This window comes from Solanum dulcamara, chromosome 3, assembly GCF_947179165.1.
Source record: "Solanum dulcamara chromosome 3, daSolDulc1.2, whole genome shotgun sequence".
Lineage (NCBI taxonomy): Eukaryota > Viridiplantae > Streptophyta > Magnoliopsida > Solanales > Solanaceae > Solanum > Solanum dulcamara.
The window spans coordinates 1,231,001-1,252,653 of NC_077239.1; the positions used below are offsets into that span (position 1 = coordinate 1,231,001).

Genomic DNA, 21,653 nt, shown 5'->3' on the forward strand with positions numbered 1-21,653 from the left:
GGCCCTTAAATGCTATGAATATATCGTAGTTCGTCTGAGACTACACGTATTGATCCGCTAGGTACTTACGGAGGGTCCTATAATGATTTTAGAAAAAAATTGATCGGAAGCTAGTTCAACAAAATATTCATGGACTAACAGACATGAAAAATGAGAAAATCGCCTAATTTATCTTGTGCGGCCCTTAAATGCTATAGATACGCCATGAATTGTGTTGAGGCTACACGTACTAATCCTCGGTACTTAAGGAGGGTTCCATAATGGTTTTGAAAAATAATTAACCGAAAATCAGTTCACCAAAATATTTATGAGCTAATAATTTTGCTTGTGGGGCCCTAAATGCTATGAATGAACCGTGTATCACTCTGAGACTACACATACTGATCCCTCGAGTACTTACGAAGGTTACCATAATGGTTTTGGATAAAAAAATATTGGAAGCTATTTCACCAAGATATTCATGGCTAACACACACGAAAAATGAAAAAATTATATAAACTTGCTTGTGAGGTCCTAAATGTTATGATTACATCGTGGATCATGCCGAGGCTACACTTACTGATCCCTCGGATACTAATCGAGAGTCTCATAATGGTTTCCAAAAAAAATGACCGTAAGCCTGTTCACCAAAATATTAATGATAACACACAAAAAATGAGGAAATAGCAAAATTCTGATTGAACGGACTCTAAATACTATAAACGCACGTGGATCATGCCAAGGCTACACGTACTGATCCTCTAGGTACTTTGGAGGGTCCATAATGATTTCATTAAAAAATTGACCAAAAGCTAGTTCACCAAATTATGCATAGGTTAACACACACGAAAAATGAGAAAACCGCCTAATTTTGCTTATGAGGTCTTAAATGCTATGAATGGATCGTGGATTATGTCGAGGCTACACGTATTGATTCCCTAAATACCAACGGAGGGTCCTATAATGATTTCAGGAAAAAAAATCAGAAGTCAGTTCACCAAAATATTTGTGGGCTAATACATACAAAAAATGAGAAAATTACCTATTTCCGCTTTTACGGCCCCAAAATGCTATAAATACGTCGTGGATCGTGACTGTAACACCCCTCAAATGTTTCCAAAGATTTGGACCCTTCTTGTGTTCGGGAGGGGTCGAACCCGAGTATCTTGAAGTATATTCGTGAGTTAAAGATGAGTCTCTGAGGGACTGAGCAGTGTTAGAGGTGATGTGGGGTCACCAAGTACCCCTAGGACCGAGCTAAGTCCAAAAGGTCCGTTGTAGCTAAGTTTAGGATGAGTTCGTATAAGGGTCGACTTTTAATGACCCTATCTTTTGAAGGACGTCAATCTGGGTGGCCCACGACCTATCAAATTAAAGGTCGTCGAGTCTTCTTTCCAACGCCACCAAGAACGTAAATTTTGGAGTTCGGAGTCAAAAGATATGACGATCCTAAGATGAACTAGCACAGCAGAAATTTCATTTTGGCCTGGGTTGCAACTGCTGGGGAAATGTGTCACGCCCCGAGAGGGTACCCTAGGCGTGGCCGGCACTCAGAAACCATCTCTGGCTTCCGAGAGAACCACTTGATTTCATTACTCATTTGTTCATCAGCGGAAGACTTAATAATACTAATGTGGGATTGTCATAATCAAAGGAAAAATAGATAATTCTTAGAAGAAGTAGTTTCTAAGGAGAACTACTCCGATTACATCATCAGACTCTGTCTATGAAGCCTCTAATACTCTTAGATGCTGCCAATGACATGTCCATGGCTACCTCAAAAGAAACATCACACTCAACAATAATAAAAGGATAAGGAGTTCCTTCGAATACAAGAAGGACTCACCAAATAGCTGAAAAGAAATGATCTTCAACGATGCGCCTGTTGAGGATCTCTAACACCTGTATCTGCATCATAAAACGATGCAGGTCGAATGACGTCAGTACGTGGAATGTACGAGTATGTAAAATGGCAGGAAGGTAAGGACAGATATCAAGAAACTCCTCTCAAGAAAACTCAGCTCAGAACTCAACATCATCTCAACATGAATATGTAATGCAAGTTTAAAATATAATAATAAAAATAATAGTAATAAGCAATGCTTACTCTGTTGGGAGTTTCTCTAACCGACAACCATCACTTATGAGCTAGCGATGATACAACGAAGCGATGTCGTTGCCACATCCATCCAATACCTTGCCAGGGTAAAGGACATCACCATCTTGGATCCATTCATCAAAGTCCTCTTTTTGGGACTTAAGAGGCATAGCCTCCATCCTACGCTGGCTACGTAGTTCTGGGATTTGAGTCAATTAAACTCTTACCCAACTCGGTGCTCAATACTACTCCCAAAATATGTGCTCATATTAAACTCATCATCTAGTCTCATTGGACTTTAATTTAAATCATCAAACTCATCTCATTTCATATTCATCAATCATTATACTTCTAAAAACATCATTTACATCTCATCAAAACATCTTGCTCAAAATATCATTTTCTCAAATTCATTCAAATTCAACTCTTTTACTCTTTCAAAACTCAATAAAATACATATATAGTATTAATTTATATAACTCTCTTTTTATCAATAAAAATAATAAAAAGCCAACATCTTTACTCAAAACATATGTAAAAATATTCATGAACATCAAATCAATTAGGATTCATGGGAAAGTAGTCATGAACAATAATTCCAATAATATGAGAGATAACAATAATAATATTAATGCATAAATATATCAAACTCAATAGAAGAAGAATTAATTCATCTAGAATTCAAGATTTGAATAAAACTCAACTATAACTCAATTATAATAAATTTAAATATTGGGCACATGGACGAACTCAATCCAATGCTATGAAAGCCTTACATACCTTAAATCCGAAGGTTTACTCCGAATTAGAATACTCTTGGATCCCTAGCCTTTTCTTCTCGCCGGAGCGTTTTGTGTACTACCCGGAGTATAAGAATAACCGGAGTAGTATTTTTATACTACTAAAACTAAAACTATATTTGAGAAGAAGTATATAGAGAGAAGAAATGCTTAGGAAAGCTTGATGAATAAAATGAGGAACTAAGGTGGGTATTTATAGGTGGGAAAGAGGGACCTAACAATAAATAAAATAATTATAAAGAAAAATCTGAAAATTTAATGGAATATATTGATGTCATGGATGATGTTAAATGGAGGACAATTTATGTCATGCATGATGTCAAATGCATCTAGATGTTTCCATGGTAGGTAAGATGAGTTCTTTTTAACAGAATACTCATTTTCGAAGCTACGTTTGAATAAGATAAATTCCTTATTAGGATTTGGTTTCTTCATAAGAATTGTAGATATGGAAGTCTAGTTTCATATCGTTCAAGAATCAACCAATTTGGAGCAACCTACAGTGAGATATAAATTTTCTTCTATCAACACTCAATTCCGTCACAGCAGTATATCTTGCAAAGATTAATTTATTTGACCTACTTATACGCCGAATTTGAAGTTATGTTCTTTATGAAAGTTGTAGGTAAGGATGTTGTGATTACCCAGAAATTTTAATCACCTAATTTGGACCAACCTATGAAAAGTTATGCCCAAAATACAGAGGCTGTATTATTTTTGTCGAGAATTGAAATACCGACATACAACATTTTAGGGGTTGTTACAAAATGGCCTTGGCGCTGTAAGGGCGCAACGCGCCACTATCACGCCCGAAACATGCCTCAGTAGTTTGGTCCTTGGCGCGATGCGCCACTAAAAGTTGTGTAGGGTTTTTCAGGCCAAATTTCCAGAACCTATAAAATATGGCCTTGGCGCTGTAAGGGCGCGACGCGCCACTATCGCGTCAGAAACATGCCTCAGTAGTTTGGTCTCTGGCGCGGCGCGCCACTACGAGGTATGCAGGTTTTAGGCGTATTCAGACTGGCACTGCAATGGCGCGATGCGCCACTATCGCGCCAGGTGCATTTTTAGCCTATTTTTAAAACTTTTGAGGAGGGGCAATTTGGGAACTTACCCAAATTATATATATGTTACCTTGGTCTTTTGGTAACACATTTTGCAGCCTCACCCTCTCTCTAAAAAGCCCTAGCTTCTCTCTTTTTTCTTCCTCTTCTCTATTTCCAACAAAAAAGAGTCCAAGAGCTTTAAGATTTGAGTCCTCCATTGAAGACCCAACCACAAGGTTTTCTTCAAGTCTTCACTAAGGTATGTAAGGCTATCTAAAACATGGGTTGAGTTCACCCATGTGCCCTACTCTTGCCTTGAGGTTAGATGTTCATGAAAATAGAGTTTCTTGGTATGGTTTATGTTTATATGAACTTTGTCTCCTATTTATTTGATGCTATATTTTTTGATGTTGTTGAGCTAAGAAGTCCCTAAAATCCTTCATGTTAGTATGAGTTGATGGAGATGACTTGTTATTACGCCTTGTTGATCTCTTTAGCCATGTGATTATGTTGCTTAAGTCAATTTCCTTAAATATGCTATTCTACTTAAATTGTTGAGATAAAGTCATAGAGTTGTGCTAAATCTTGAGGAGATGTCATAAATATTTATCTAAATGAGGCTTGATTGAATTGATTTGAGGATGGAATTGACGAATGGAAGGGGTCCTAAATAAGACTTGCCATTATGACTTAATTGAGTTGAAATGAGAACCGAGTTGATGAGGTGGCAATGTACCACATGAAACTAGCCGTGAGGGCTTGTTTGAGATGATTGGAGGAGTTTTATGAGCATGGAGTCATGGAAGGAGTATCGAGCACCGAGGCGGGTGGGAGTACAGTCCATACTCGAACCCCAGAAACTACGCCGCCAACGTAGGTAGGGATGGAACCGTTAAAGTCGGATGCTTCCCTTGGGATCGAACCGTTAAAGTCGGATGTTTCCTATTTTTATTGTCCTGAAATAATAGGACTTGACTAATCGATAGTATCCATGATTAGGGAGGCGTTCATGCCCTGGCAAGGTATGGACGGATGTGGCAACAACGTCTGATTGTTGTACTATCGCCGGCTCATAGGTGATGGTTGTCGGTTAAGAGAAACTCTCATTTAGGTCTTGATGGTACTCCGAATCAATTGAGTTGAGTGGCATGAGATTTGGTCCGGTCTAAACTATTCTTATTAGACTTAGGGCAATAGAGTGAGTTGTTATATGTATATATGAGTTAAGATCCTGAGTTGATATTGATGCTTTCTTGATGTTGTTTTCCTCTGGCCATTTTACATACTTGTACATTCCATGTACTGACGCCATTTGGCCTGCATCGTTTTATGATGCAACGACAAGCACCAGAGATCATCAACCGGCGCCCCATTAAAGATCCACTTACACTCCAGTTAGTCGGTGAACCCTCCTAGTCTCCGGAGGATGTGGAGTTCCTTGTATAATTTTGTTGTTGTTATTTCTTTTATTTTGATTGTTAGTAGCCATGGACTTGTCATTGACACCTTTTAGACTTGGATAGAGGCTTCATAGACTGGAGTGTGGGGAGGTTGAGCGGTTAATCCGAGGAGTCTTATTATTTATGTTGTTGAGCTGATGAATGCTTGGCCTTCGACCCTCATATTGTGAATAGTATTTCATTAATTGAGTTCCCGCTAAGAAAATGTGATTGAATGAATGAGTGACTGGACCAGGTGGTTCGCTCGGAGGTCAGAAATGGCCTTCGGGTGCCGGTTACGTCTAGGGTACCCTCCCGGGGCGTGACAGTGACAAAGCTACACAAACTAATCCCCATGATACTTATGGAAGGTTCGATAATGGTTTCGAAAAAAATTTGACTAGAAGCTGGTTCACCAAAATATTCATGTGCTAACACATATGAAAAATAAAAAAATAGCCAAATTTTGCTTGTGCAACCACTAAATATTTTGAATACGTCGTAGATCGTGTTGAGGTTACACGTACTGATCCACAGATTACTTAAAAAGGGTCCTATAATGGTTTCAAAAAATAATTGACGGGAACCATTTCACCAAATTATTAATGGGCTAACACACACAAAAATTGAGAAAATCGCCTAATTCCGCTTGTACGACTTCTAAATGCTATGAATGCGTCGAAGGTCATGCTGAGGCTACACATATTAATCCCCTGGTTACTACAGAGGGTACCATAGTGGTTTTTTGGAAACAAATTGTTAGAAAACCAGTTTACCAAAATATTCATGGGCTAACACACAAGAAAAATGAGAAAATCGCCTAATTTCGCTTGAAAGGCTCCTAGATGCTATGAGTGCACTGTAGATCGTACCGAATCTACATGTACTGATCCCCCGTATACCTATGGAGGTTCCCATAATGATTTCAAAAAAACAATTGACCGAAATCCAGTACACCAAAATATTAATGGGATAACAGACATGAAAAATGAGAAAATCATCTAATTCCGCTTGTACGGCTCCTAAATATTGTGAATGCATCGTAGATCATGCCAAGGGTACACATATAGATCCCCCATGTAATTAAGGATGGTATGATAATAGTTTCCAAAAAAATTGACCGAAATTCAGTTGACCAAAATATTCACGGGCTAAAACATATGAAAAATGAGAAAATTGACTAATTCTACTTGTGTGACCCTTAAATAGTATGAGTGCACTATGGATTGTGCTGATACTACATGTACAGATCTATCGGGTACTTACAGAAGTTCCCATAATGGTTTCGTAAAAAAATTGACCGGAAGTCAATTCACCAAAACATTCATGGACTAATATATACGAAAAATAAAAAAATTGCATAATTTTCTTTGTGCAAACATAAATGCTATGAATGTGTCATGAATCGTGCCGGAGATATATCTCTTGATCCCCAGGTACTTACAGAGTGTCCCATAATAAATTTGGAAAACAATTGACCGGAAGCTAGTTTACTAAAATATTTATGAGGTAACACATGAAAAATGAGAAAATCGGCTAATTCCACTAGAACAGCCCCTAAATGCTATGGATACCCCGTGGATAGTGTTGACACCACATATGTTGATCCTTAGGGTACATACGGAGGGTCCCATAATGGTTTCAGAAAAAAATTGACCGAAAACTAGTTCACCAAAATATTTATGGCTAACACACACGAAAAATGAGAAAATAACATAATTCTACTTGTGCGACCCTAAATGTTATGCTTGCGCTTTGGATCATGCCAAAGCTACACGTACTAATCACTTGGGTACTTACGGAGAGTTCTATAATGGTTTCGAAATTTTTTTACTGATAGCTAGTTGACCAAAATATTAATGGGTTCACACACGGATAATGAAAAAATTGCCTAATTACCCATATGTGACCTTTAAATACTATGAATGTACCGTGGATCATCCAAGGCTATACATACTGATCCCCAGATACTTACAAAAGGTTTCATAATATTTTTTGATTTTTTTTGACTAGAAGCCAATTCAACTAAATATTAATGGAATAACTCACATGAAATATGAGAAAATTGTCTCATTCTGCTTGACTGCCCTTAAATGCTATGAATCCACTGTGGATCGTATCGATACTACACGTATTGATCTCCCGAGTACTTACGGAGGGTCTCATAATCATTTCAAAAAAAATATTGATTGGAAGCCATTTCACCAAAATGTTTATGGGCTAACAAATATAAAAAATAAGAAAATTGTCTAATTCCGCTTGTGCGGCCCTAAATGCTATGAATACTTTGTGGATCATGCTGAGGCTTTACGTACTGATATCCTGGGTACTTACAAAGAATCCAGTAGTAGTTCAAGAAAAAATTAATTGAAAGTCAATTCACTAAATTATTCACCGGCTAATATACACAAAAAATGTGAAAAATCGCATAATTTTGCTTGTGCGACTCCTAAATATAATGAATGTGTCGTTGATCATGTCGAGGCTACACATAATGACCCCCGGGTACTTACTTCGGGTCCCATAGTATTTTTTAATAAAAAATTGAGTAGAAGCTAGTTCACCTAAATATTAATGGGACAAGTCACACGAAATATGAGAAAATCACCTCATTCAGCTTGAGCGTTCCTAAATGCTATAAATGCATTATGGTTAGTACTGATGCTACACGTAATGATCTCACAGATATTTACGGAGGGTCCAATAATCGTTTCGAAAAAAGATTGACCAGAAGCCAATTCACCAAAATGTTCATGGATTAATACACACGAAAACTGAAAAAATTATCTAATTCCGCTTGTGTGGTCCCTAAATATTATAATTACTCAGTGTTGATTCTTTATGTACTGATATCCTGGTTACTTACAGATATTCCAACAATGGTTTCAAAAAATAATGACCAAAAGTCAGTTCCCCAAAATATACATGAGCTAAAACACACGAATATTGAGAAAATTATTTAAATTCCGCTTGTGAGTACCCTAAATGTTATGAATGTTATGTTGATCATGCTGACGCTACATATAATGATCCCACAGGTACTTACGAAGGGTTCCATACTGATTTTGGAAAAAAATTGACCGTAAGCCAGTTGACAAAAATATTCGTAGGCTAAAACACACGAAAAATGAGAAAATTGCCTAATTCCATGTGTGCGACCCCTAATTGCTATGAATGTTTTGTGGATCTTATTGAGGATAAACGTACGTATCCCTCGGGTATTTACGGAGGGTTCCATAATAGTTTCAAAAAAAATTGATCGGAAGCCAGTTCAATAAAATATTCACGGACTAACACACACGAAAAATGAAAAAATCACTTAATTGTGCTTGTGCGGCCCCTAAATGCTATGAATGTATCGTGGATCGTACTGAATCTACACGTACTGATCTCTCGGATACTTACGAAGGGTCCATAATAGTTTCAGAATTTTTTTTGGCTAGAAGCCAATTTATCAAAATATGTATGGTCTAACATAATAAAAATGAAAAAATTATTTAATTCTGCTTGTGCGGCCCCTAAATGTTATGAATGCTCCGTGGATCGTGCCAACTCTATATGTACGGATCTCTCGGATACTTTGGAGGGTCCCATAATAGTTTTGAAAAAAATTAATTGAAAGTCAGTTCACCAAAATATAATGGGCTAACATAAACGAAAAATGAGAAAATCAACTAATTCCACTTGTGCGACCCTAAATGTTATGAATGAGCCGTAGATCATGTCCAGGATACACGTACTGATCCTCCGGATATTTACGGAGGGTACCATAATGGTTTCAAAAAAAATTGACCAAAAGCTAGATCACCAAAATATTAATGGGCTAACACACACGAAAAATGAAAAAATAGTTCAATTTCACTTATGCGATCCCTAAATACTATTAACGTAATGTGGATCGTGTCGAGGCTACACGTACTGATCTCTCGGATAATTACAGAGAGTCCCATAATGATTTCAAAAAAAGTTAATCGAAGACCATTTCACACAATTATTCACGGGCTAACACACACGAAAATTGAGAAAATCACTTAATTCCGCTTTTGCGCCCCCTAAATATTATGAATGTGTCATGGATCGTGCCGAGGATGTATTGATCCTCCAGGTACTTACGAATGGTCACTTAATGGTTTCGGACAATATTTTTGCAAAAACTTTCGGGACCCAACGTAATAATATGAGGTTACAATACATGTAACCTAGGCATTATCTACGCCACTTTCATAGCATTTAAGGTCTAATAAGATTTAGGCAATTTTTTTTGTTTTTCGTATGTGTTATCCCTTGAATTTTTTGGTGTTACGACTTTTGGTCAATTATTTTTTGCAAAACCTTTATAGTACCCTTAGTATTGACTTAGGGGAACAGTTGATCACACCTTTCATTGCATTTTGGGGCCACACAACTGGAATTAGGTAATTTTTTCAGTTTTTCGTGTGTGTTAGTCCATGAAAATTTTGTGATATGACTTTCAGATAATTTTTTTTTGTAAAACCTTTACAGAACCCTATGTAATGGCCTGCGGAACAGTAAGTGTAGCCTCGACATGATCGACGCCACTGTCATAGCATTTAGGGGTCACTCGACAGTATTTAGACGATTTTCTCAGTTTTTCGTGTGTGATAGCTCACTAATTTTTTGGTTTTATGATTTTTGGCCAATGTTTTTTCAAAACCATTAAGAGACCCACCGTAATGACATGGGTAACAGTACGTGTAGACTCAGCATGATCCAACTCCACTTTTATAGCATTTAAGAGCCGCTCAATAGAAATTAGGCGATTTTTCTCAATTTTTCGCATGTGTTAGCTACCCCATAAATATTTTGGTGATATGTTTTCAATTAATTTTTTTGCAAAATTTTTACAGGACCCTATGTAATGATCTGAGAGAACAACACGTGTAGAATCTGCATAATCTACACCACTTTCATAGCATTTAGGGGTAATTAAACAAGAATTAGGCAATTTTCTCTATTTTTAGTATTTGTTAGCAATGATTTTTTTGCTGATATGACTTTCGAACAATATTTTTATAAAAACCTTACGAGACCCTCCCTAATGATCTTGGAGACTAGATGTGTAAGATCGGCATAATCCACACCACTTTCATAGCATTTAGGGGTCACTCAACAGGAATTAGGTAATTTTCTCAATTTTTGATGTGTGTTAGCCTATGAATTTTTTGGTGATATGACTTTTGGTTAATATTTTTGTAATATTTTTGCGGGACCCTCCGTAATGACTTTAGAAAAGTATGTGTAGCCTCATCATGATACACATCACTTTCATAACATTTAGGGGACACTCAATAGGACTTAGACGATTTTCTCAACTTTTTGTGTGTGTTAGCCCCTGAATTTTGTTGTGTTATGACTTCCTGTTAATTTTTTTACTAAACCTTTATGGGACTCTCTGTAATGACTTAGGAGAATAATATGTGTAGCCTCAGTATGATCCACGTCATTTTTGTAGCATTTAGGGGCTACTCATCAGGAATTAGACGATTTTCTTAGTTTTTCGTATGTATTAGCCCATAAATTATTTGGTAATATGGGTTTCAGTCAGATTTTTTTGCAAAATCATTACTTGACCCTCAGTAATAACCTGGAGGAATACTACGTGTAGCATCGGCATGATCTACGCAGATTTCATAGCATTTAGGGTCACTCAATAGGAATTAGGTGATTTCTCATTTTTTGTGTGTTAATCTATGAATTTTTTAATGATATGACTTTCGATTAATTATTTTGTAGAACCTTTACGCGATCCTCTGTAATGACCTGGGATAAGTATGTGTAGCCTTTGCATGATCTACGCCACTTTTATAGCATTTAGGGGTCCCTCAACTTGAATTAGGCAATTTTTTTAGTTTTTCGTGTGTGTTAATCTATTATTTTTTTGGTGATATGACTTTCGGTCAATTTCTTACAAAATATTTATGGGACCCTCCGTAATGACCTAGGGGAACAGTGATGTAGCATCATCGTGATCCACACCATTTTCATAAAATTTAGGGGCCACTCAATAAGAAGTAGGTGATTTTCTTAGTTTTTTTTGTGTGTTAGCCTATGAATTTTTTTTTGACATGACTTTAGGATAACCTTTTTGCAAAATATTTTCGGGACCCTCGATATGGCCAGAAAAAAAGTATGTATAGCATTGGCAATATCCACAAAGCTTTCTTAGAATTTAGGAGCCACTCAACAGAATTTAGATGATTTTTTCAATTTTGTGTGTGTGTTAACCCATAAATATTTTGGTGATATGAATTTCTGTTAATTTTCTTGAAAAACTTTTATGGTACCCTCCGTAATGATCTGAGGAAAAAGTACGTGTATCCTCAGCATGATACACATCACTTTCATAACATTTAGAGGCAACTCAACATGAATTAGATGATTTTTTTCAACATTTCATGTGTGTTAGTCCCTGAACTTTTTGGTGTTACGGCATTCGATTAATTTTGTTGCAAAACCTTTATGGGACCCTCCATGATGACTTAGGGGAACAATATGTGTTGCCTCAGCACAATCCACATCATTTTCATAGCATTTTGGGACTATCCATTTGGAATTAGGCGATTTTATTAATTTTTCGTGTGTGTTAGCCCATGAATTATTTGGTGATATGACTTTTGGTCAATTTATTTGGAAAACTTTATGGGACCCTCCTTAATAACCTGAGGGAATAGTACGCATAGGCTCGGCATGATCTAAGCCACTTTCATAGCATTTAGGGGTCACTCGACAGTAATTAGACGATTTTCTCAATTTTTTATGTGTGTTAGCTCACTAAATTTTTTAATAATATAACTTTCGGTAAATTATTTTGCAAAACCTTTACGGGACCCTCCATAATGACCTGAGAACAATATGTGTAACCTCTGCATGATCCACATCAATTTAATAGCATTTAGGGGTCATTTAACAAAAATTAGGCGATTTTCTATATTTATCATATGTTTTAGCTTATGAATTTTTTGGTGACATGACTTTCGATCAGTTTTTTTTTGCAAAATCTTTACGGACCCTCCGTAATGATCTAGAGGAACAATACGTGTAGTCTCTACCTGATCCACGCCACATTCATAGTATTTAGGGGGACATTCAACAAGAATTATGCAATTTCTCAGTTTTTTAATATGTGTTAGCCCATAATTTTTTTAGTGATATGACCTTCGATTAATATTTTTACAAAATATTTACGGGATCCTTCGTAATGACCTAAGGAAATTGTATGTGTAGCCCCGACATAATACACACCATTTTCATAGCATTTATGTTTCACTCAATCGGGATTAGACGATTTTCTCAATTTTTTTATATGTTAGCGCATGAATTTTTCAATGATTTGGCTTTCGATCAGTTTTCTTGATAAAAGCTTTACGGGAACCTCCGTAATAACTTGGGGAAATAATAAAAGTAATCTCATCATGGTTCATGCCACATTCATAGAATTCAGGGGCCACTCAATGTGAATTAAGCAATTTTCTCATTTTTTCGTGTGTGTTAACCCATGAATTATTTTGTGTCATGACTTTTGGTCAATTGTTTTACTAAACCTTTACAAGATCCTTCGTAATGACCTAAGAAAACATTATGTGTAGCCTAAACATAATTTACGCAACTTTTATAGCATTTAGGGTCCACTTAATAAGATTTAATCAATTTTCTCAAATTTTTTGTGTGTTAGTCCATGACTTTTTTGGTGATATGACTTTCGGTCATTTTTTTCAAAAACTTTACGAAAACCTCCGTAATGACCTAGAGAATATTACGTGTAGCCTAGGCATGATACACGCCACTTTCATGGCATTTAGTAGCCACTCAACAGGAATTAAGCGATTTTTTCAATTTTTCGTATGTTAGCTTATGAATTTTTTAGTGATATGACTTTCCATCAGTTTTTTTGCAAAACCTTTATAGGACCCTCCATAATGATCTGGGGAGAAATACTTGTAAACTCGGCATGTTCCTAACCACTTTTATAGCGTTTAGGGGCCGCTCACCAAAATTAGATAATATTTCTCAGTTTTTTGTGTGTGTTAGTTAGCCCATGATGTTGTTGATGATATTTTCATTCAATTTTTTTGTAAGACCTTTACAGGACCCCGTAATGACCTTGGGAAATAGTACGTGTAGACTCGGCATAATCCACGCCACTTTCATAGCATTTAGGTCACTCAATAGAAATTAGATGATTTATCAATTTTTCGTATATTAGCCCATGAATTTTTTGGTGATATGACTTTTGATCAATTTTTTACAAAATATTTATGGGACTCTCCATAATGATCCAAAGGAACAGTACGTGTAGCCTCGTCATGATCCACATAGCTTTCATCGCATTTAGGACTTTTCAAAAGGAATTTGATAATTGTTTTCATTTTTCGTATGTGTTAGACCATGAATATTTTGGTGTTATTGCTTTCGGTTAATTCTTTTGTAAAACCTTTGTGGGAATTTCCGTAATGACCTGTAAAAATAGTACATGTATCATCAAGATGATCCACGCTACTTTCATGACATTTAGGGGTCACTCAATAAAAATTAAATGATTTTCTCAATTTTTCATGTATGTTAACGCATGAATTTTTTTGTTATATGACTTTTGGTCTCTTTTTTTGCAAAAATTTTATGGACCCTCCGTAATAACCGAGGGAAATAGTATGTGTAGCCTCGGCATGATCTACGTCACTTTTGTATTATTTAGGGGTTACTCAATAGGAATTAAGCGATTTTCTCAGTTTTTTGTATGTGTTAGCCAATGAATATTTCGATGATATGACTTTTAATCAATTATTTTGCAAAATCTTTATGGGACCCTCTGTAATGAACTGGGGAACAATACAAGTAGCCTATGCATGGCCACGTCAGCATTTTGGGGTCACTCTAAGAAATTAGACAATTTTCTTAGTTTTTCATGTGTTAAATAGCCCTGAATTTTTTGATGATATAACTTTCAGTCAGTTTTTTTTCCAAAAACTTTACGAATCCTTCGTAATGACCTGGAGGAACAGTATGTGTATCCTTGGCATGATCCACGCAACTTTCATAGTATTTAAGGATCACCCAACAAGAATTAAATGATTTTCTCAATTTTTCATGTATGTTAACCCATGAATTTTTTTGTTATATGGCTTTCGGTCGATTTTTTGCAAAACATTTATAGGACCCTCCGTAATAACTTGGAAAAATAGTACGTGTAGCCTCGGTATGATCTATGCCACTTTTGTAGCAATTAGGGGCCACTCAATAGGTATTAGATGATTTTCGTAGTTTTTTATTTGTATTAGCCTATGAATATTTTGATGATATAGTTTTCGATCAACTTTTTTGCAAAAATTTTATGGGACTCGTCGTAATGAAATGGGGTAAAAGTATATGCAGCTTTGACAATACCCATGCCACTTTCATACAATTTAGGGGTCACTCAATAAGAATTATGCAATTTTCTTATTTTTTATATGTTAGCCCATGAATATTTTGGTGATATGTCTTTTGTTCAACTCTTTTGCAAAACATTTAAGGGACCCTCTAATGACTTGGAAAACCAGTGTCACCCAACGGGAAGTAAGTATTTTTTTTCTCAATTTTTCGTGTGTGTTAGTCAATAAATTTTTGGTGATATGATTTATGACACTTCTTTTTTTCAAAAATGTTTAAAGGAGTACCCTCCGTAATGACCTGAAGGGATCATACGTATAGCCTCACCATGATCCATGCCATATTTTAACATTTTGGGCCACTCAACAAGAATTAGACAATTTTCTCAGCTTTTCATATCTAGTAGTCAATGAATTTTTTTGTGATATTATTTTTGAACACTTCTTTTCCAAAACATTTACAAGATTCTATGCAATGAGTTGGAGGAACAGTACGTACAACCTCACCATGATCCAGACAATTTTTTAGCGTTTCAGGGCCACTTAATAGGAATTAGACAACTTTTTTAGTTTTTTTTTGTGTTAATCAATGAATATTTTGATGATATAGTTTTCGAGCACTTTATTTTTACAAAACATTTATAGGACCAGTCGTAATGACCTGGGGGAACAGTACGATCTAGGCCCCTTTTTAGCATTTAAGGGCCACTGAACAAGGATTGGGTGATTTTCTCAGTTTGTCGTGTGTGTTAGTCAATAAATTTTTTAGTGATATGATTTTCGGGCATTTTTATTTCCAAAACCTATACAAGACCATCCATAATGACTTGGGAGAACAGTACATACAAACCTTATCATGATCCACACTATTTTTTAAGCATTTAAGGGTCACTCAACATGATTTAGGTTATTTTCTTTATTTTTCATGTATGCTTGTCAATGAATAGTTTGGTAATGTGGTTTTCGGGCACTTCTTTTCCAAAACCTTTACAGGACCTCCGTAATGACCTGAGAGAACAATATGCATAGTTTCACCATGATCCACACTATGTTTTTTTGCATTTCGTATCCACTCAACAAGAATTAGACGATTTTCTCAGTTTTTGGTATCTGTTAGTCAATTTTTTTTTGTTATATAGTTTTGGGCACTCTTTTTTTCAAACCTTTATGGGACTTTCCATAATGACCTGAGGAGCAGTACGAGTAGCCTCACCATGTTTCACACCATTTTTTTTGCTTTTAAGGGTTACTCAATAGCTATTAGGCGGTGTTCTCAGTTTTTCATGTATGTTAGTCAATAATTTCTTTTGTGATAGGTTTTTGGGCACTTTTTTTTCAAAATATTTACAAGACCCCCGTAATGACCAGAGAAAACAATACGTATAGCATCATCACCATAATCCACACTATTGTTTTTAGCATTTAGAGGTCACTCAATAGAAAATAGATGATTTTCTAAGTTTTTCATGTGTGTTAGTCAATGATTTTTTTAGTGATATAATTTTTGGATACTTTTTTTCTAAAGTCTTTACAGGATCTTTCGTAATGACTTGGGGGTATTAGCACGTATAGTCTCAGCTTAATCTACACTATTTTTTTAGCATTTAGAAGACACACAATAGAAACTAGACGATTATCTCTGTTTTTTGTATATGCTAGTCAATAAATTTTTTAATAATATAATTTTTGGATACTTTAATTTCAAATCCTTTACAGTACCCTCCGTAATGATCGGGGAGAAGGTACGCATGTCTCTTATTTTCTATAGCAAATTCCAAACTAAGGCTAATGTTACTGTTTTTTTAACCTATATAATCTATGGTCCACAAAAGGAACACAAAATATCACTGTCATAAATCTTCTCCATCCATTTTGGATCTCTTTTCAGCGGTAAATGGATGAGTTGGATCGAATATAAAGTAACAAACAGATAAATAAATATTGATACTATGAATATTCATATTATTAATTTTTTGTGAAAAATAACAAAAAAATAAACACACGTAATGTTTTCTTTGAGAAGTCCAAACAAAACAGAATCAATCTAAAGTTATATTGTTCAGATACTTCGAGTATTGTCTCACCAGTATAAAATTCTTTAAAATATAATTATATTATTTTATAATAATATATATATGATAATATTTTTAAAAAATTCGAATAATTTTGGGAATTTGAAGTATGTCTCAAATTTGTCAGTTGAGTGAAATAGCGGAAATCACGCCAAAGTAAAAATAAAATAAAGGCTGTTAATAAAAGTTTGTGTCTTTGACAGTCTATCAATTTGTTTTGCTTTTTCCCATCAGTGATGAATACTTGACAGTCTAAAAGATAATGAAGTCATTATTATTATTTTGGATAATGTCAAAAAGGAATTTTATAAATACTTTATTCATTTGGGAATTACAAGTTTTGAACAATTTTAAGATGCTGCTTACAACTTTAGGAGCTACTTTTATGCTAGCTATCAACTTACTTATTACTTTACCAAACACACATAAGTGGAGTCAATCAAAGCAAATCAAATATAATCAATAATTTTTTGAGATGTAAAGCAACTAGTTATTTATTCAAATTGCAATTCAAGTTTATATGGTTGGGTCTACTTAGTTAAATTATTGATATGATTATCATTTTTTATCAAAAGTCTTCGGGTCGAATTATAGAAATGAAGTCATTTTTGATAAAGAACACTTTATTCTATTAGTCGAACTAAATCGCGTAGTAAACACCAAGTGAAAAACCAAGAAACAAAATTGATGTTTTATTAAGTAGCTACTTCTGTCATATTTTGACCAAGTTGCAAATAGTACTACAACAACGACATAGTGCATACAATTCAATAAGTAGAGTCTAGAAAAGGTGGAATTTGAGCAAACTTTAATTCTACTTTTGTAGGTTAGAGGATACTGTTTTCAACCTACCTTTGCTCAAAGGAAAGTCAAACAATGTCAATCATGAAGCTAGTAGAGTAAAGCTTTGGCTTGGAACACAAATCTTGACTATAAATTAAATACAAAGAATTAACAATACATTACATTACATTAAGAAAAACTACATAATGGACTGATTGATGCACTTCTTATAAGCTTGTTGGATCATCAGATTTTCCAAATGTGCAGTAATTTGGAATAACACAAAGCAACCAAATAATTATTAGTAAACACACTAGATGAAACACAAGTCCATGACTTTTGAACTTTCCAATTTGCAGTAAGATGCTGCAAATTTGAACATACACTACTAGGACTATGAAACATCAATGCCACGATGATCGAAAATTAGTAACCAGGGAGTCCATCTTCGGTGGTGGCAAGGGAGGGGGAAAGAGAATTGCGCGATTCATCATAATCTTCACCTAATGGAGATTGTTCAACTCTAATCTCCTCAATCAATTTAACAACTTCAACCATAGTAGGCCTTTTTTCGGGTAGTGGCACTACACATGCCATGGCTACATGTAGCATTGACACCAATTCCTCCTCAATGTTCTTGTACCTCAACAATTCTTGATCAAACACTTCAGCAGTCCACTCGTCCCTCACTACTGATCGAACCCATTTAGGCAAATCCACCGGCAATTCTTCCTCCTCAACTCGAGGCCTAGTCGGTGAAGGGTACTCTGAGGGAGCTCTACCAGTGAGCACTTCCAATAAAAGTACTCCAAAGCTATAAACATCAGATTTTTGAGATAGCCTCTTGATTTCAGATTGTTCAGGCGCTTTGTATCCTCCTAATCTAGCTATGGCATGAACAGGGTTCAAAAGCAATGACAACCCAAAATCAGATATACAAGCCACTCCATTTTTGTCAAGCAACACATTGGATGATTTCACATTCCCATGTGGAATTCTTGAATCTGCATACTCTTCATGAATGTGAGCAAGCCCTCTAGCTGCCCCTAACACTAAGCTAATCCTTGTTGTCCAATCCAATGGAATTCTCCCTGGTCCTCTGTTTCCTATTAGAATCAAGAAAAAAAACATCAATAATTCAATATTAGTATCTTACCTACGTCACTCTGACTCCCCAAAAATGTTGCCGCACCCATGTCAGATTCTCCAAAAAACGCACTATTACTGGAGATTTTTGGAGAATATGACACACCCGTTGATCAGATTCTCCAAAAAGCACTATTTCTTGGAGATTTTTGGAGGATCCGACACAAAACCATCGACATTTTTGAAGAGTCTGAGCACTATACAATCTCTAATCATTGACATAAAACATTTACTAATGTTTACCATGAAGAAGTGAATGCAAACTTCCATTAGGCAAATAATCATAAACAAGCAATTTTTCTTCCTTGGCATAGTAGTAAGCTCTAAGCTTCACCATATTTGGATGCTTAAGCTTCCCAATAACATCCATATACTGTTCAAACTCCTTTCTTGGACATGGATTTGCATCTTTCAATCTTTTTACAGCAACTGTAATCCCATCATCAAGAACTGCCTTATAAACAGTACCTAAACACCCTTTACCAAGCATCTCAGCTGATGCTCTTAACAACTCTTCAAGCTCAAATGGCTTCCTCCTATCGAAAAACACGAGTTTACTCCTATCAGTAGCTGTTGTACCATCACTATCGCCACCACCACCACCACCATTGTTGTTAGCGTAAACTCTTTTTTCGCTCGAATAACTACTCCTTCTCTTGCCACACTCACTTCCAGACATTGAAAAACTCTGAGTTCCTGAATATTTCCCGCAGTAATATGCTACCATAAATGACATTACAACTAACAATGCCACCACATTCACCATCACTATTGCTACTACCCCTCCTCTACTTAACCCTTTACGCGATTTTTCGTGGGGTTCTTCGATTGTTGCTGTTGATGTTGTAGGCAAAGAACTAGGGTTCGAAGGAACTGTTTCTCCTGTATATGAACATTGAGGTAAATTCCCAATTCCACATAAACCCTCATTTCCTTCAAAGCTATTTTCACCAAAATGATTATATAAACCATTTGGAACAGACCCATAAAGCTCATTGTTCGAAAAGTTCAATTCTTTAAGACTTTGAAGAGAATTTAGGGATTTTGGGATTGTTCCAGAAAGTTCATTGTTCTGTAAACGAAGAGTGAGTAACCGGGTCAGATTCGACATTTGTGTCGGAATTGAACCTTCGAGGTTGTTATTTGAAACGTCAAGGCGGAGGAGACGACGGAGGGAGGAAATTTCCGGCGGAATTTCTCCGGAAAAGTCGTTGCCGGAGAGGTAAATGAGCTTAAGATTAGTACATTGGGTAATGGGTTTGAGGGTTCCGTTAAGGCGATTATTACGGAGGTCTAGAAGGCGGAGTAAGGGTAAAGAAGAGAGAGCGGTAATGGTTCCCCGGAGATTGAACGACGGGAGGATTACGGCGGAGACACGGTTGTTTATGCATTTTACACCAAGCCATTGAGCTGAGCAGGCAGTGGTGGAGTTCGCCGGAAGTGTCCAATTGTGAAGAAGAGTGCCGTGGATGTCAGTTTGGGACTGAAAGAGGAGGAGTGCGGCGGTGTCGTTGCTTTTTCCGTCGCCGCCGCCGGCGGCAGTCACGGCTGAGATGAGAAGTGTGAGGAGGAGAATGGAGGAGGAAAAACGGTTCATTTTTTTGGGTTTAAGGCATAGAGCGCGGGAAGTTAGGAAGAAAACAAAAAAAAGAAGTAGAATTTAAGGAACAAAAGAGTACCAGAAAAAAGTTGAATTTATGTATAGTGTAGATAATGATAGCCGTATTCGATGTTTATATTTAATTATATTAATTAATTTATGATCTTTTATTTTGATTATGGTATTAGTTGTTGTGTTGCTACTGTTATTTTTTATTTTTATTTTTCAAAATAACTTTTTTACTACTGTATTTTCTTTTTAAAACTATTTTGATTTGTTTTACTTGAACCGAATGTCTGTTGAAAACAATTTCTCTACTGTCACAATGTAAGGATACACCTCACTTTTTTCGGACTTCATTTATGAAATTACACTGAATATGTTATTGTTATTGCTGTAATTTATTCGAAAAATTACATTCGATGACCTTGAAAATGATCGATCTTGAATTTTTGATTTCTCGCTTACTTTACGGGGCGAATCGTCAAGGTCAAAATCAAAACTACTGTTCATAAGATAAAACTTGTTAAACTTGAAGTTTGTCCGTGAACTAGATGGAATCAAAAATTTAAGAACACCTAATTTCAAAATCATGCTGATAAATCACACCTAATTCTTTGTAGTTAAGCAATAAATTAAGAAGACAATGTGTATAATTGATTATAATTTAGTTACAAAAGTAATATATTCATATATAAGGAATAAAAGAGTACAAAGAAAAGGTCGAATTTGTGGACAGTGTGTAAATTAGATTGTTTGAAATTTTAGAAAGAAAACAGTACAATGAAGTTGAATTTGTGTACATTGTCTTTTTGTCTGGTCTTTCCTTTTATAAGTAAGAAATTATAAGATAGGGAGAAGACAATGTTGAGGATGAGAAAATAGCAAAAATGATCCCTTAATTAAGTAATAATTTCAAATTAAATGAGAAGGCATAATTGATAATAATCAAGTGATAAAAGAGTATATAATTTTTGTATTCATTGATTTGATGTTAATACAAGGTGTATAAGTTTTTATCAAAAAATCTATTAATATATACAAATTATAAAATTGAAATGTAGATACTCTAAAATGATAGAATAACTTTAAATTATGTATTCGCTTCTCGAATTTGAGTTGAATTTTGGCACTATAATTTTTTTTTATTGGGAGATAGGAAAAGAAAAGTTGGGTGGAATGATTAAAGATGGTGCATGAGCATATGAGGGGTGTTTTTATGGAAATGATTGAAGTTCTTTTTCTCCACTCCCATAGCAAATGGAATCAAGTAAAAGGAAAAGAAGGTAAGAAAAAAAGAGTGG

General features: G+C 35.5%; 1 protein-coding gene across 1 annotated transcript; it reads right to left on the reverse strand.

The window, feature by feature from the left end:
• Positions 1-17,689: 17,689 nt before the first annotated feature.
• LOC129882083 (leucine-rich repeat receptor-like protein kinase PXC1) lies at positions 17,690-20,420 on the reverse strand. Its single transcript, XM_055956229.1, has 2 exons — positions 18,993-20,420; positions 17,690-18,709 (listed from the first exon to the last, which is right to left on the reverse strand). The coding sequence occupies exons 1-2, from the start codon at positions 20,344-20,346 to the stop codon at positions 18,030-18,032; spliced, it is 2,034 nt and encodes a 677-aa protein (XP_055812204.1). The 5' UTR covers positions 20,347-20,420; the 3' UTR covers positions 17,690-18,029.
• Between the last annotated feature and the right edge of the window lie 1,233 nt (positions 20,421-21,653).